The sequence below is a fragment of the Urocampus carinirostris genome, chromosome 6, assembly GCF_059441175.1.
Source record: "Urocampus carinirostris isolate Australia breed hairy pipefish chromosome 6, RoL_Ucar_1.0, whole genome shotgun sequence".
Lineage (NCBI taxonomy): Eukaryota > Metazoa > Chordata > Actinopteri > Syngnathiformes > Syngnathidae > Urocampus > Urocampus carinirostris.
In genome coordinates, this window is record NC_142354.1 from 673600 (window position 1) to 690000 (window position 16401).

The window sequence follows — 16401 nt, forward strand, 5'->3', positions numbered from 1 at the left end:
TACGTGCCCCCCAGCGCTAATACTAAGGAGGCAATGGACGTTCTCTACCGAACTGTGAGTGAACTGCAGCATGCTTACACCGAATGCATTTTTATTGCAGCGGGGGACCTTAACCAGGCCAACATGAAAACAGTTTTCCCGCATTTCCACCAGCATGTCGACTTTGCTACAAGAGGTAGGAACACATTAGACTTGGCCTACACAAATATCAGAGGAGCATACAGAGCAGCCCCCCACCCCAACCTTGGCTCATCAAATCACCTTTATGTTATGCTAATTCCTGCATACAAGCCCCTGCTGACCAGAGAAAAACCTACAGTGAAGCAGGTGAGGGTGTGGACTGAGGGGGCAATGAAGGCACTACAGGACTGCTTTGAATGCACTGATTGGGACATGTTTAAATCGGCTGCCGCTTACAACAACAAAATAAACATAGATGAGTACGCCATGTCCGTGTCAGCCTACATCAGTAAATGCGCAGAAGACGTCAGCAATACCAAAACCATCTGCACCCGTGCCAATCAGAAGCCCTGGATGACTGCTGAGATACGCAAATTGCTAAAGGTACGGAACCTTGCCTTTAAATCTGGTGACGAGGAGGCGCTGAGATCAGCGAGGGCTAACCTGAACCGTGCTATCAGACTAGCAAAGCGATCGCACAGTCAAAAAATCCAGGACCGTTTCCTCAACACAACCAACACCAGGGATATGTGGAAAGGCATTCAGGCCATCACCAGATACAAGCCAACCACCGCCCCAGTGCAGGACACTAGCATGGACTTTCTGAATGACCTCAACAACTTCTTTGGGAGGTTCGAAGCACAAAATGGCACCCCTGCAGCAAAAGCGGTTCCACATCAGGACAACAGAGCACTCCTCCTGGACTCAACTGAGGTCAAGTCAAGTCAAGTCAAATTTATTTATATAGCCCTTAATCACAAAAATGTCTCAAAGGACTGCACAGGATTACAGTTACAAAATTACACAATTACCTGATCTTAAACTAGCAAACCAGCATGCGGGCAAGGAAAAACTCAAAAACCTCAGTGTGAGGAGAAAAGAGAAACCTTGAGAAAGGACCTCACATGTGGTAATCCCCCTTCCAGGATTGAACAGGGTGAATTACAATTAGCATTACTGTACACAGAATAGTAAACACTAGGTAAGATGTTGAAAATGTCCGGAAAGAGCATGACATCAACGACGACGCCAGCTGGTAAATGCAGGGGTTGACATGCTGCAGGTCAGACCCCGGTCCGCTGACCCATCCCAAATCATCCTTCTCCTTCGTATCAGCCAGGCAGGCCTCAGAAAAAGACAGGACAAAACAGAATACGAGGTGGGCATCAATCATATGCTTTGGAATAGAAGTGTGTCTTGAGCCTCAATTTAAAAACTTCCGTTGAGGTTGCAGATCTTATCTCCAGAGGTGAGAAAGACCCTGAGAAGGGTCAACACACGGAAGGCTCCAGGCCCGGACAACATTCCAGGGCGGGTCCTTAGGGAGTGCGCCGATCAGCTGGCTTGTGTACTAACAGACATTTTCAACACCTCACTAGACCAAGCCACGGTACCATCATGCTTCAAAATTGCCACCATCATCCCAGTGCCAAAGAACCCCCAGATCCTATCATTGAACGATTACCGGCCCGTTGCACTGACTCCCATCATAATGAAGTGCCCTGAGAGACTGGTTAAAGAGCACATCACCTCCAGTCCCCCCTCCTCACTCGACCCCTTTCAGTTCGCCTACCGGACAAACCGCTCCACCGGGGATGCCATCTCCTCTGCGCTTCATCTGAGCTTGACACACCTAGAGGAGAAGAACACCCATGTGCAGATGCTGTTCCAGGACTTCAGTTCAGCATTCAACACCATCATCCCACAACACCTGGTAGACAAACTGAGACTCCTGGGTTTCAACACCCCCCTGCGGAACTGGCTGCTGGACTTCCTCACTGACAGACCCCAGTCAGTGCGAATTGGTCAGAACATCTCCGATGTCATCACCCTCAGCACGGGCTCCCCCCAAGGCTGTGTCCTGAGCCCCTTGCTGTTCACCCTGATGACACACGACTGCATCCCTAGGTCAGGCACAAACCACATCGTGAAGTTTGCGGACGACACAACAGTGGTGGGCCTCATCAGGGATGACAACGACCTGGCTTACAGAGAGAAGGTGGAGCAGTTAGTGGGCTGGTGCAGGGATAACAGCCTGGTCCTGAATGTTGACAAAACTAAAGAGATCATTATCGACTTCAGGAAAAACCAGCCCAACCATGCCCCACTTATCATCAACAACAAGGCTGTGGAGGTTGTCAGCAGCATCAAGTTCCTAGGGGTGCACATCACAAACAAACTCACCAGGTCCGTGAACACTGCATCACTGGTGAAGAGGGCACAGCAGCGCCTGTACTTCCTGCGGAGGATGAGGAGAGCCCACCTGCCCCCACCCTCCCTCATCACATTCTACAGGGGCACCATAGAGAGTATCCTGACCAGCTATATCTCTGTGTGGTGTGGAGGCTGCAGCGCTTCTGACTGGGGTAGTGTGAGGAGGGTGAGGAGGACAGCAGACAAAATCATCGGGACTTCTCTCCCCTCCATTCAGGACATTGGCCAGAAGCGCTGCCTATCCCAAGCCAAGAACATTATCAGTGACCCCTCTCACCCCCATCATGGACTGTTCACTCTGCTAGCCTCTGGGAAGAGGTACTGCAGTGTGCGGTGCAGGACCACCAGGTTCCACAATAGTCTTGTTCCACCGGCCATTAGACTGTTGAATGGTCAATCAAACACATAGTAAATCTAAACTGCTGCTAATCTGTACATCTGTTGGTTTTGTTTGACTTTTTGCACTACTGGCAGTTCTTTATAGCTAGCCACTCCTTGCACATCTGTTTCTCCGCACTATTGTACTTACAGTGTTATTGTTACAGTGTTATTGTTACTGTTTACCTGACTTGTTTACCTGACTGCCCATTTTGCACATCTGGTTAGCTGCTCCTCTTGCACTATTTGCACTACTGTAAAATACTATACATAGCCATAATTATTTAGTATATTATTAGTACTCAATACTCCAACTCAATACAACATTTTATTTATATCTGTACATTCAAGGAAACTGTGCGGGTCAGATGTATCGACATTTCGTTCTGTATACATGTGTACGAGAATGACAATAAAGTAGATCTGAATCTGAATCTGAAAAGAGGGAACTGAAGAAGGAGGTCTGGGTTGGAGTGCCAGTTATTGAAGTGGATGAACTTAGAATGAGGAGGGAACTGAAGAAGGAATTCATAGCAAGAGAACTCATTGCGCGTGAATGTCTTCAGGAATTAAGATAAGAGGTGGGCAGCCTGGAGTATTTTGGATAGAGGTGCCTCAATGTTCGATTGGAATCACCTACGGAGAGAATGGTGAAGGGGACTAAAAAAACGTAGTAATGTATTCCTGTCAACCTCCACGGCTCCATGCCCGTACAAACTGTCGTATTTTCCCATACAAAATACAAAATAATCGTACACCATTTTTTTTTTTGATAATGCATGATGGAAAATCCCCAGGCGGCAGACGCATGCGCACAGTAGCATCAAACCGCTCGCTTCGTTTGCAACGAAAAAAACAATACCAAGATAGAGGCTTCCACATCGAACTCCTTTGACTTGATTGATTTGCCGTTTCATGATAGTCAGTGTATACCAGATAGTACCCATCAATGACAAATTTGCGTTTTTCCGTACAGATTTCCTTGTACGTCGTACTCGTCTTAAAATGCATAAAAATCATACTTTGTACGGCAAAACCGTACAGGTTGACAGGTATGGTAATGCTGCCATTGTTGGAGGAGAGGGATTGCAGGCGCCAAACCATGACAACTTATTTTTCTTGATAAATCCACATGCAGGATTAAAAAATTGCAAGTGTAAATTGCAGGTATATATGTGCCTTTGCAAAATACATGATTTACACAGGATTTCATCTTTAATGGTACTAGGGAAGTTGAAAAGTTAGCTTTGAAAGTCCTCCAAAAGTGCTCGAATTTGGCCTTGAAAATATGACGAACCCTATCATGAATTAAAAGATATTCTGTTTATAATTTGTTAATGTGCTATGTAATAATTTTTGCTTATCTTTCTCTTGCCATCCTCTTTAGTTCATATCCAGACATGCCGTGCCTTAATGGTGCTTTCAGTACTGATTGGCCTAATTGGAATCATCATCAGTGTTGTTGGCATGAAGTGCACAAAGGTGGGAGATGCTAACCCAGTAATCAAGACGCGCATTGCAGTGATAGGGGGCGCTCTCTTTCTCCTAGCAGGTATGACTTTTCAAAATGTAATTATTTTCAGCATTTCACATGCTACAAAACACCCAGAAGTGGGTATAATAAAAGTAAAGTACTGTTACTTCAGAATAATATTAATATATTAATAATTGCTTGAGTAAAAGTGAAAAAGTACTTGGTGAAAGAATTACTCTGTAGTAATGTCTCATTTATTCATTTATTCATTTTCAAACAACCATTCAATCAGATCATCAAATCATCAAAGTCCATCCAATTAACAGCAAAACGCATAAATTACAAATTTAAAAATAGATCAAGGTAAATTCAAGTACTTTAACAAGCAATAAAATAAAAATAATAGTATAAATAAAAAAAATTAGAAATGAGAAATCACAATTAGTACATATAAAACCCAAGTCCTTTTTTAAATGGGCTCTGCAGTCAGAACAGCCAGCTAGCCCAGGGATCGGCTACCAAAAATGTTGAATGACCGCATTGGACAAAAAAATAAAACAATAATATGTCAGGAGTCATAAGAACTTGAAAGCCTTATACAAGCCGTATATGAACACAACACATGCAATCTATATTAGCCTTCTATCAAAATGATGCGCCACATACTGTGGAAAATGCTGATACTTCTTTTTGTATGATACCGTCTCAAGTTTTACTTTGTTATTATATCAATAAAGTACAGAATGTTTAATTGTTTTGATAAGATTAAAGAAATGCAATTAAGAAAACCAATTTTTTATATCAATTTAATCTTGAGAATTGGAAAAAAAAACACAAAGGTGCATGATATGCCCCATATCTGGGCAACAAAAACAGTGCAATAAAATGCAGCATGCATTATGAGAATAAAATAGCAACCTTTGGAAAATGTAATTCAAATAAAATCACATTAATACCGTTTGATTTTGATTTCCGCGCAGTCATTTGTCTCTTTTTTTTTTTCCTTTGGGGTCTGTGGCGGACCACACACACACACACACACACACACACACACACACACACACACACACACACTCACTGGTTTGCTACCTGCCTGGCTGTGATGCGGCTCCATTAAAATGAGGATGGCTTTGGCCACACAGCCCGGCTCTAAGTGAGAGCCTTTCATTCATGGGATATGGGAGAGGAGAGAAGAAAGGGAGAGAAATAAGTGAAGGAGGAATGTGCGTGTTTAAGTAACAGGTTCATCGTAGTCTAATGTAGCGAAATAAGTAACTGTTTCTTCTTCACAAATCTACTCAAGTAAAAATAAAAGGTATGGTGATTTAAAAATACTCCCATGAGTGCAAAATGTCCCAAAACTTACTCAAGGAAATGTAATGGAGTAAATGTAACTTGTTATTACCCAGCTCTGAAAACACCTAACTATTTCTACACCACGGCTTCAAATGTTTTCAAAGTTTCACAAGACTTGTTTCTTCAATCAACATTTTTATATTAAGAAATTATGCATTTTACGATACAATATACTTCTATTATAATGGTTAACAAGAGGGTAGAACACCGCCATACGTGAAAAGCGCAAGCCTTTTTATTTTTATTTAATCATTTATTTACTACTCAAGAGCAAACCTAATCTACAGCCTCAAGTACTTGTTTAACAAATAAAAGTACTGTACTTTTCTATGAATTAGGGAACCAATCTATTTCACTTTACATGATACTTTGCTGCCATCATATAGACGTTATAGAAAACTGCATTTACTTTCTGTTTCTGTCCTACAGAAAGCATATATTGTATCCTTTGATTATCAACCATTTTTGAAAAATAATGCCAGAAATTCACCAGCAAGAGCCAAAGACCTACAGGTGGCTCCTGAGCAGGTTTAAGGGGTGGAAAGGTCCGATTTGTTGGCGATGGAAAGTATCTTCATCTGTTTAGCCAATCAGAATGAAAAACCATTGCAGAATAAAAGTTTGCATACCTGTGGATCAGCGATAACCGAAGTGGAAGTCACGAGGTGTCTCTGCGTCTCATCTCATCTCATTAGCTACACCGCATATCCTCAGTAGGGTCGCGGGGTTGCTGGAGCCCATCCCAGCAATCATCAGGCAGTGGGCAGGGCACACCCTTAACCGGTTGCCAGCCAATCGCAGGGCACACGGGGACAGACAACTCACTCGCTCATTCACACCTAGGGACAATTTAGACCGGCCAATTCACCTGAAATGCATGTTTTTGGAATGTGGGAGGAAACCAGAGTGCCCGGAGGAAAACCCACGCAAGCACGGGGAGAACATACAAACTCCGCACAGGAAGTCTGGAGCTGGATTTGAACCCACGCAGGAGGTTCCCAAGACATGAACTGCGCCGCCGTGCTGCCCCGTGTCTCTGCGTACAAATGTATATTACATTTCATTTAAACTTTTTCATCAAATACATATTGCAATCCAAGCAAATATTTAATATCATGTTTGAACATTATTGTGATTATATCTTTAATTTAAAAAATGTAGCGGTCTCATTTAGTTAGCTCCTTTTAGACACCGAGCTCTTTCAGCATTGCTCACTAAAAAACTTGTGACTCCTAAACATCTCTTCAGAATTTTTGGTTTCTTTATTGTCATATTACCAATAATAATTAAATATTATGCTCAAGATTAATTGATGATTATCTAAAAAAATATTTACATTACTATGTATAATAATTTATATCGGGGGTCTCAAATTCGCAGCCTGGGGGGCAATTACCACCTGTGGGGTGACAGTTTGAGGCTCCAGCCTTAATATGTAAGTCTAAAGGGAGAGTGTGTATTCGTAAGCACCTTCTGTTGGGCAAAATAAAATTAATTTATAAAACAAATACTGCTTTAAAAAAGAAGCAAAAATATATTAACTATGAAATTAAATAAACGTCCATGTTTCAAAATACTCATAGGTAGAGGAATTTACATTTATTTTACATAACATTTGCCTTACTGAGATTGAGCTGACATCAATGTCAGCCATCTTGCTGCCAGAGGTACCTCCAAAAACAAAACAGAAAACTGTTCTTTTTTATTTTTTTCTAGGTTTTTTTCTTCTTCTTTACTCCCTCTCTTCTTCATCTTATTTTCCCTGTTCTTCTTTATTTGCATTTTTTCATTGTTTTCTTTTATTTTTCATTCTTTCTGTGTCGCTTTTCTTTTTTCCCTTTTTCCTTTTCCGCTTTTGTCTGTTTTTTTTTCCCCTTTTTCATTTTTTTCTTTCTTTGCAAAAGGTTGGGCAAAAAACGAAACCTGTTGTGGTTTGATCAATAAGTCTCTATATTTGTCAAGTTAAGTCAAGTCATGTTTATTTGTCTTTATCCCTTTATCACACACAAGGAGTCTCAAGGTGCTGCACAGACCACAGATCATTGCAAACTACATACTATTATTACACCATGCCCTGATATAACACCTACATGAGCCTTCTTTCTTTTTAGCACTCGCTTTCGGCTGCACAGCACAAAAAAGCAACATCTAGTGGTCAAATAATACACACTGTCCCTTTGATGCAAGTGCTGCCCACGCAAATTATCAAAGAATTTGTTACTGTTTGATTTATTTTCATATTAATTCTTGGTATTTTTCATTTTGGTATATCATTTTGTTTAGCAATTTAAAAAAATATATTTGGGAAGGGTGGATTTTTTTAAAATAGAAAATTGGCCCGACCTCACCCAGAGCCTAGCTTTGACGGTCCTCAAGTCAATTGAGTTTAAGACCCCTCGTCTATATTGTTTGAATCTACAATTAGCTTTTACCTTAACAGTCAACTATTTATACAATGCAACTTTAAAGTCAAGCAAAAAAAATCCCTAAATATCATATTACACAACAAAAAGTTAATATATTCATTTTTCAGTGGAACAACAAATAAACTATCAAATGTAAGGATAAACCTTTGGCTTTTTTGCATGTGAAAATTTCAAAGTGAAACACAGGACCCCAGAAAAACACAATTTACATTGAAATATTTATAGAGCTACAAAAATAACTTTTTAAACTACAAAACAATTTATATTTTTATACACACAACAAACTTAAAGTCAAATAAGATTAGAGTCCCTCGCTTTATCATTGATAGACGATGCACAATGAACTCTGCTTTGGAGCCATCAATATCATTAAAATCTTTCCAAATATGGCAGGTTTTTTGCTGTTTCAACTCATTTCTGTTTTTTTTATACAGTACTTTTTTTCTTTGAGTATTGAATTTGAGCCTCCCCCTCCTCTCCCCTTTGGTCTGGGTACAAAAGCTGCAATAGGGGAATATTGCAGCTGTATTTAATACAGTGGTAGAGAGACAAGGAAAACAATGACGTGTGTATAATAAAAGTAAATAAAAAGTCAGCAAGATAGACATTTTAGGCCCAAATTTTTGGTCAGGCCCGGGCTTTAGATCTTACCTCTACCATTGAGGCCCACACCCAACAGTGTTTATCAACCATCATAAATTCTTTCATAGAGCTCATGAATGGACATGTTATGATGAATCTTATTTTATTTTGTCTTTTCTCACAGGTCTCTGTACTTTGGTTTCTGTTTCCTGGTACGCAACACAGGTGTCCTATCAGTTCTTTAACCCAAATACCCCAGCCAATGCCAGGTATGTTTTGAAGCCACTTTTCTTCTTTACATGAGCGTCAAAAGCTTCATACAATGTAACACAGTTGGTCACAACACCAGACGGCCTCCTTGGCATATCCATTAAAACAAGCACCCAACAAAAAACAGGTGGAATAATCTCTTGTGTCGTTTTGAGACTCACAATACAGCACAGCTAGGAGTAACTATGGACAATAAACTCACCTTTGATCAGCACACCACATACATTAAAAAAAGGAGTCAACTGAAACCGTCAGTCATCCATAAATTTAAATGATAAATGTTGCACCTCACCTCCTGTCATCTATAATTGCATTGGCTTGTTATCGTTCATCTGGGGTTAAGGGAAATTTAAGCAATCTGACATTGACGTTTAGGGAAAAAGAAGTGTAGCATTTTTGATGGATAGACTCCAATGTTGTTCAATTCGGATGTATAAATTTCTGACTTAAATTGTGGTTGAAAATGTTTAAATATGATGAGCAGTGTTGGGCACATTACTTTTTAAAAGTAATTAAAAAGTAATTAGTTATAGATACCACTACTCACTGAATTCCTCTAGAGTAAATGTTCTGATCAGTATTCTAGTCAGTTGAAGAGAGAAGAACAGACAGGTTGTTATATTAATGGCACCTCACCAGCAACAGATTAAAAGTATTCTACATTTGAAGTGCAACAAAAACAAAAAATAAACAATATAATACATGAACAATCTGCTTGTACATAATCACGTACAAAAGCATACATAAATATGCACAAAAACGTAAACAAACAGAAATACACACGTGAAAACGAGCTTAAACGTACATAAACATAGGTAAACACCCACAAAACCGTTTGTAAACACACACAAAACTGTACGTAATAACACAGAAAAACATACGAAAAGACACAGAGAAACGGACGTAAACACACACATAAACGTACGCAACCACACAAAAAATGTAAACACATAATACATACGTAAATACACACAAGAACGTACGTTAATACAGACAAAAACCAACGTAACAATACGCTTTTGACCGTCAGTAACAGTAATGGCGTTGCAACGGCGGAAACAAATAATTAAATTACCCCGTTACTGAAATAATAACACCATTACATAACGCCATTTTTTATAATATGTTTTCCAAATCTGATTGAGAGTATACTGTAAAAATTAAATAAAGTACTGTTAACCTCCCGTTTTGCACCTGTTAAGTTCCGTATGAATAATGTTGGCAAACACACTAATTTCTTTAGAAGTGCAACATAAATGTTTCCGGACGTCACTGCACTGTTTTGTATTGCTAACGCATGTATTATGAAAAAGAGCAGCTCGCCGTTTTCCTCTGTGCCGCTACGGGAAAAAAAAGAATAAGCCGCTCAATACTCCAAGCAGCTGAGAGTAAAATATGGCAAAAAAGTAGCGGCTTGTAGCCTCAAATTAATGATAAAAAAATTATAAACAATGTCTGAGACTGAACAAATACTATATCAAAGAAAGAACCTGAAGCAAGCAAACCGACAGGACACTAAACGACACAAGAATGAAAGTAACTAGTAACTGCATTCAGAATGGCAAACAAAACAAACTACAAACAAACAAAACAAACAAACTACCTGGAAAAAAAGAGAGACCTGGAAAATCCACACAAGACCAAGAGAACAACAGTAGGTAGTGTTAGGGAAAACACAGTCATCCACTGTGACACCCTCCTAGAACAGTCATGTTTATTTGTATAGGCCTTAAAGGGCTGTACAGACTACTATTTCACCGTTCCCAATCTAAAATCTACTTTAAGGCAAGGAAAAACTCAAAATTTTGACCGAGTCACTCTCTGTGATATTACATTATTCAAGGTTCAGAGCAGTGTCTGAGAAAAAGTCACGGCATTGAGAAGAACCAGTTATCAACTTTTCAGTTTTTTCAGGGTTGTGGCGCAAGAAGTAAAGTGACATCCATCTTTTTATCTGAGTGAGGCAAGCCTCCAGATTTCCACAATTTAGTAGAGCAGATTCTTCCATTGGAAAATACAGTTAAGTGTCATCTGCATAACAATGGAAAACTACAAGTAACACTAAAAGGTTCACAGGTCATATCATCTTATCTAACAGAATGCATCCTATCTGAGAAGTAAGATCTGAACCAAGAAAGGACTGTTCTTAAGAGACCAATCCGTTTTTCCAACAGATCTAGTGACATATTATTGTCCCCAGTGTCGAAGGCAGCACTAATGTCAGCAGCAGCAACAGTAATGAAGCGCTGGAGTCCATTGCCCGGAGAAGATCATTGGTTACCTTGACCAGGGCTGTCTCAGTAGAGTAGTTTGCCCTGAAACCTGACTGCAATAATTGAAAAAAGATTATTCTCAGACATAAAATAATTCTGCTGCTGTGCAACAATATTTGTAAAACAATATTTTAGAAAGAAACGGTTCATAATTACATAGGCTTTCCGGGTCAAGGTTTGGTTGCTAACCAGGCAAACGTCTCAGTGAGCAATGCTGACTTGTAAAACTTCAGCAATTAGCAAGAACGTATTTTAGCCGTTCGTTGGAGCAAGAGGCCTGGAAGGGTTTCCTACCTCCCTCTACCACCAGAGACCCCAACCGGGGTTTGAACTTGGAACAGGTTTGTCCAATCACCACACAATCCACCCAATTATCTTGCACCCTTTGAAAGGAAATTTAGATCTTCACACGTTTGTTGGGTCATTGTGTTTTGTTTTTTTCTTGTTTGGACATTTCCTTGTTCGGTGAACCCATGTTTGTTTGCCACTTGGTGCCTTTTTTAGTTTTTAAATACAATCCCTCTTCTTTCCATAGTGAAATGGTTATCACACTCCTCTTACATGCGATAGGGCCCTGGTTCGTAATCAGTTGTAAACACCATTAAAATCCCTCTTCTTGAGCACCTATGCCTACAGTTACTGCTTCCTCCACATGAGTCCATCTACAGTATATCAAAACATAACAAGCCCTTCATCAAGATATTTTTTTCCTTGTTGTATTTTTATTTCTCTCTCTCTCTCTCTCTCCCCCCCTCTCTCTCTCTCTTTCTTCCCCCCCCCCCCCTCTCTCTCTCTCTCATCTGTGCAGGTATGAGTTTGGTTCCGCACTTTTTGTTGGCTGGGCAGCAGCAAGTCTGGCCATACTTGGGGGCTCATTGCTGTGTTGTTCCTGCTCTAAAGACGACTTGCAGGGGCAGCAGTATTACCGCCAGTCACAACCTTCTACAGCCAGGGAGTATGTGTAAACCCTTACGTAGTCCCTTAGTCATTGATACATAGAGTTACAGTATTTAGGGAACATCACAAACTGGAATTCACTTTTCTTCTTCTTTTCTTTGCATTATCCCTCCAACAGCTATAATATTCCACAGGAACATACAAACTCTGTGATTCAAATAATACAGACCACTGTTTTTCAACCAGTGTGCTGGGGCACACTAGTGTGCATTGAGACCTTGTCTAGTGTACCACAAGAAATCGGCAAACCTTATATCTATATGAATTGTTGCTTTCTTGATCCATCAGGTTACTAACATTTATTCGTATTAGAAGGTGGCAGCAGGTTTGCTTTTTAATTGTATATACTAATTACCTGCTCATGAGATAGTACAGTATATTTAATAACTGTTTTTGTTTAATGAAGCTGTTTAAGTTTGCACTTCAAAAAATAATAAACTATGAGCTATCAGTTAAAATATTAGTCTTGCACATCATTTTGTTTGTTAACGTTTTATAGAAAAGCAACAAAGATATGTAATAACACTTAAAACAAGTTTAAAATACAGTAAAATAAAAAGATTACAGGACAAAAATACTTAAAAGAATTACCTCCTGAACCCCCGTGATATCAAACGAAAAAAACTTTATACAAAGAAGTGTCAAACATATTTTATTTTGGGGGCCACATGGTGGGACAAAAACTCATGGAGGCTGGAATAGTAGATTAAAGAGAAAAAAAGAGAGGATGATAAAGAGACAATGAAACAGAGAAATAGAGCGAGGAAAAACAAAAGAGAAAAAAAAACGGACAGAAGGAGAGAGAGAAAAAACAGAAAGGGATTTAAAGAGAGAAAAGAGTGAGAGAAAGAACAAAAGAAATGAAAAAGAGAACGAGCAAGAGAAAGACAGAAGGAAAGGGGAAAAAGAGGAATATAGAGAAATGGTGAAAGAGAGAACAACAAGAGAGACAGAGGGGGGTGATAAAGAGAGAGAGATAACTTGAGGAAAAAAGAGAGAGTAATAAAGAGAGAATAAAGGGATAGAGAAAAAGAAAGACCAATGTAAAGAGATAAAGAGATAAAAAGAGATAGATAGAGAGAGAAACAAATCTCTAGTTGCTTTGTGAGTTGCATGCAGCTTTGGCAACATCAAGTGGACATATTTCTTGCGCTTCTCTCTAACTGTCGCCTCGCAGGTTGGATTAAAACCTTTGGTGGGCCTGGTAAGGCCCGTGGGCTGTACATTGGATACCCGTGCTTTATTCTGTCAATTCAGACAACATATTTTTAGCTTTAAAAGCATACATGAATCTGGTGCTGGGAATTATTTTTGAAACACTTTGGACTGACAATGTGACTGGAGATCTTTCAATGAAAGGAAGTGTGCCTTGGCTCCAAAATGGTTGGGAAACACTAATATGGACTACGTTAAATGCAGGGAATAATCCCACTGGGATCAAAATCCTTATTTTTGGAGTTGTAATCGTTTACATGACTAGTGACCAAAGGTGGGTAGAGTAGCCAAAGATTGTAGTCTCATATTTTATTTTATTATTTTATTTATTTCAATGGCAATTTACAATTCATTTAATTTCAATTTACTGATTGTTAAATAGCCAAAAGAAGGAGGCACTATCACAGCGAATACTGTAGAAAGGTCTGGATTCAGCACAATACCTGGTATCAGTACTAACTGATCCTTGTTTATATGGCTCAGCAATTGATTTAATAAAACCAAAACGTTCCTAATCATGCTCACAAGAGCCACCTGGTGGTTGCTTAGGTCATTGGTCAAATCTTTACATAGGAAACATGGTCGCTGACAAAATAAATGCACCTTAGCAGAGACAGACACATACTTATGTGGAAGGGATATAACTAACAGCTTCAATGTATTCTAATATATTGAACACAAATCTATTCAAGTAAAAACAAAAGGTAAAGTAATTTAAAAAACACTCCTAGAAGTACAAAATGTCCCAAAACTTGCTCAAATAAATATAACGGAGTAAATGTAACTCGTTACTACCCACCTCTGCTAGTGACAAACAAACTTCCTCGTAAACAAGCATATGTACTGTGTACATTATGCAAATACACGTTTCTGCAATATCAACAAAATACATTGCTTGTTTCTACTTAGAAACAAAAGTGTCCTCCATTGCTGTGTCCCGTATGTTTACAAGTTGTGCTTGTACGTGGCTGGCCAGAAGCCCGGACTTACACTGCATGTTAGGGGTGGCAAACTACGGCCACGTGCAGGCTTTTAATGTGGCCCTCTAAAAAAACTGGTCAAAATATCATGACAATGGTAAATACTTTGCTACTAATAAAAACAGTTTTTTGTGCCAACTTTGTCTAGTGCTTAAAAACAGGGACCTCATATGTTATTTTTCTTTTTCATTCTGAAAAGAAAAAGATTACCGTAAAAATGCTAGAAAAGTACAACTAAAGTAATACAAATGATAAGAAAATACTACAACAGAAATATTACCTCAGAAATACTACAAAATACAACTACAGTAATATTACAAAAATACAACAATGGATATAATCCAACACATCTACACAAATACAACTAAAATATTACTTTAAAAATACTTCAGAAATACCTCTTTACAAAATCACCACTATAGTAGGACTGTAATACCAAAACACTATGAAAGAACTATTACAGCAGAAATACTACAAAATTACTACTTCAGTAGTACAACAATAGAAATACTATAAAAAAATAAAACTACAGTAATACTACAAAAATACTAAAGAAAAACCACAAAATTACTATTACAGTAATGCTACTACAGAAATATTATTACAGAAATACTACTACAGAAATAATACAAAAATATTACCAAAAATACAAAATACTCCAAAGGAAATACTTCATAAACACTTCTGCTGAAATACTACACAAATACCACTACTAGAACTATACTATAACACAAAAATATTACTACAAAAATATCGCAAAAAATACAACTAAAGTAATATTAGAAAATACCACGGCACAAACAATCTAATATGGAAATACTTAAAAAAAATTAGATGAATACTACAGAAAACGAAATAAATGTTACTATGGACGTACTAAAAAATACTACAACAATAAAACTAGAGCAATACTAGAAAAATACCACAGACATACTGCGAAAATACGAGAAATCTAAATATCAAATTTATTACTTAAAACAGGAATTGTGAGTGCTTCCAAACAAATTTGATGAAACTAATCTATCAAAAACAAATATAAATAGAATATAAGATGTAGACATCTGCATGTATACTTATCTATAAATGAAAAAAATTCATTAGGTCTCCAAGATTTTTGAACCCAATGCCCACCCCTGATTTAGATTAATGTATTTTTGTATTGTTATTATTATATTGTAGTATTTAAAATTCATAACACTTTCAAACATTTGTTTTTTCATTCATTGTCATTTTTTACCCTCAAGACCAGAGGTTCGCAAACGTCTTGACTGAAGATATTAGCAAAAGAGCCTTAGGGAAAATAATTATTTTTTTACATTTGTATCTTATAATACAGTCTCGGATCAGTTTCCTCCGCAACACATGAGATAAAAAGATAATGAAGGCCTATCTTTTTTTTTCTCTCTTATCATTACTTCCATTCCAAAAATGACGTATCTCTTTTTTTTGTGTTATTTGTTTGTATGACTATTTTTATTAGCAGCAAAACTATGCATTTATAAATAAAGCAGTGCTTCTCAATTATTTTCGGAGGAAAAATAAATCCTTCAGCACCCCGTCCCCCCTCCGAGTGCCACTGACCCCTAGTGTAGTGGAGGTCCTTGAAAGAACTAACTTTGATTTGCATTGAACAATTCTAAATGTGAAACGGCTGGCTTAAAAAAATATTCCATATTATTTTTTCAATAAATTTGATAAATATGTTGATTAATATAATGAATAAATGGGAAATTAGTAGGTGAATAAAAAGGCTGCCTGAATGTTGGGAACTCTAAAGACAAGAGTGGTGCCAAATACACACATTTTATGAGTAGTATTTTCCTCTTAACCATTTAATACAGATTATCATTATATTTTCTCTTTGGTGCCATCTAGTGGCTCCCTGGCATTTTTTTATTTTGATAATGGAAAATGATATTGTTTCTGTAGGAAGACAAACATGACACAAAATGACAGTATATCCATCCGTTACCTGCACCGCTTATCCTCAGTAGGGTCGCGAAGATGCTGGAGCCCATCCCAGCTATCCTATGTAATTTTATATATATATATATATATATATATATATATATATATATATATATATATCTCATCTC

At 38.2% G+C, this 16401-nt stretch overlaps 1 protein-coding gene across 2 annotated transcripts in view; it reads left to right on the forward strand.

Moving 5' to 3' along the window:
• The window catches only part of cldn19 (claudin 19), a 30927-nt gene that overhangs the window by 8291 nt on the left and 6235 nt on the right, over positions 1 to 16401 (forward strand). Inside the window, exons 2-4 of one of the 2 annotated variants that reach the window (XM_088337386.1) lie at positions 4160 to 4324; positions 8795 to 8879; positions 11962 to 12108. In XM_088337386.1, the coding sequence (XP_088193512.1) occupies positions 4160 to 4324; positions 8795 to 8879; positions 11962 to 12108 (397 nt within the window). Of the gene's footprint in view, positions 1 to 4159; positions 4325 to 8794; positions 8880 to 11961; positions 12574 to 16401 lie in introns of those variants that run through there. The other variant, XM_088337387.1, reaches the window with a different exon arrangement.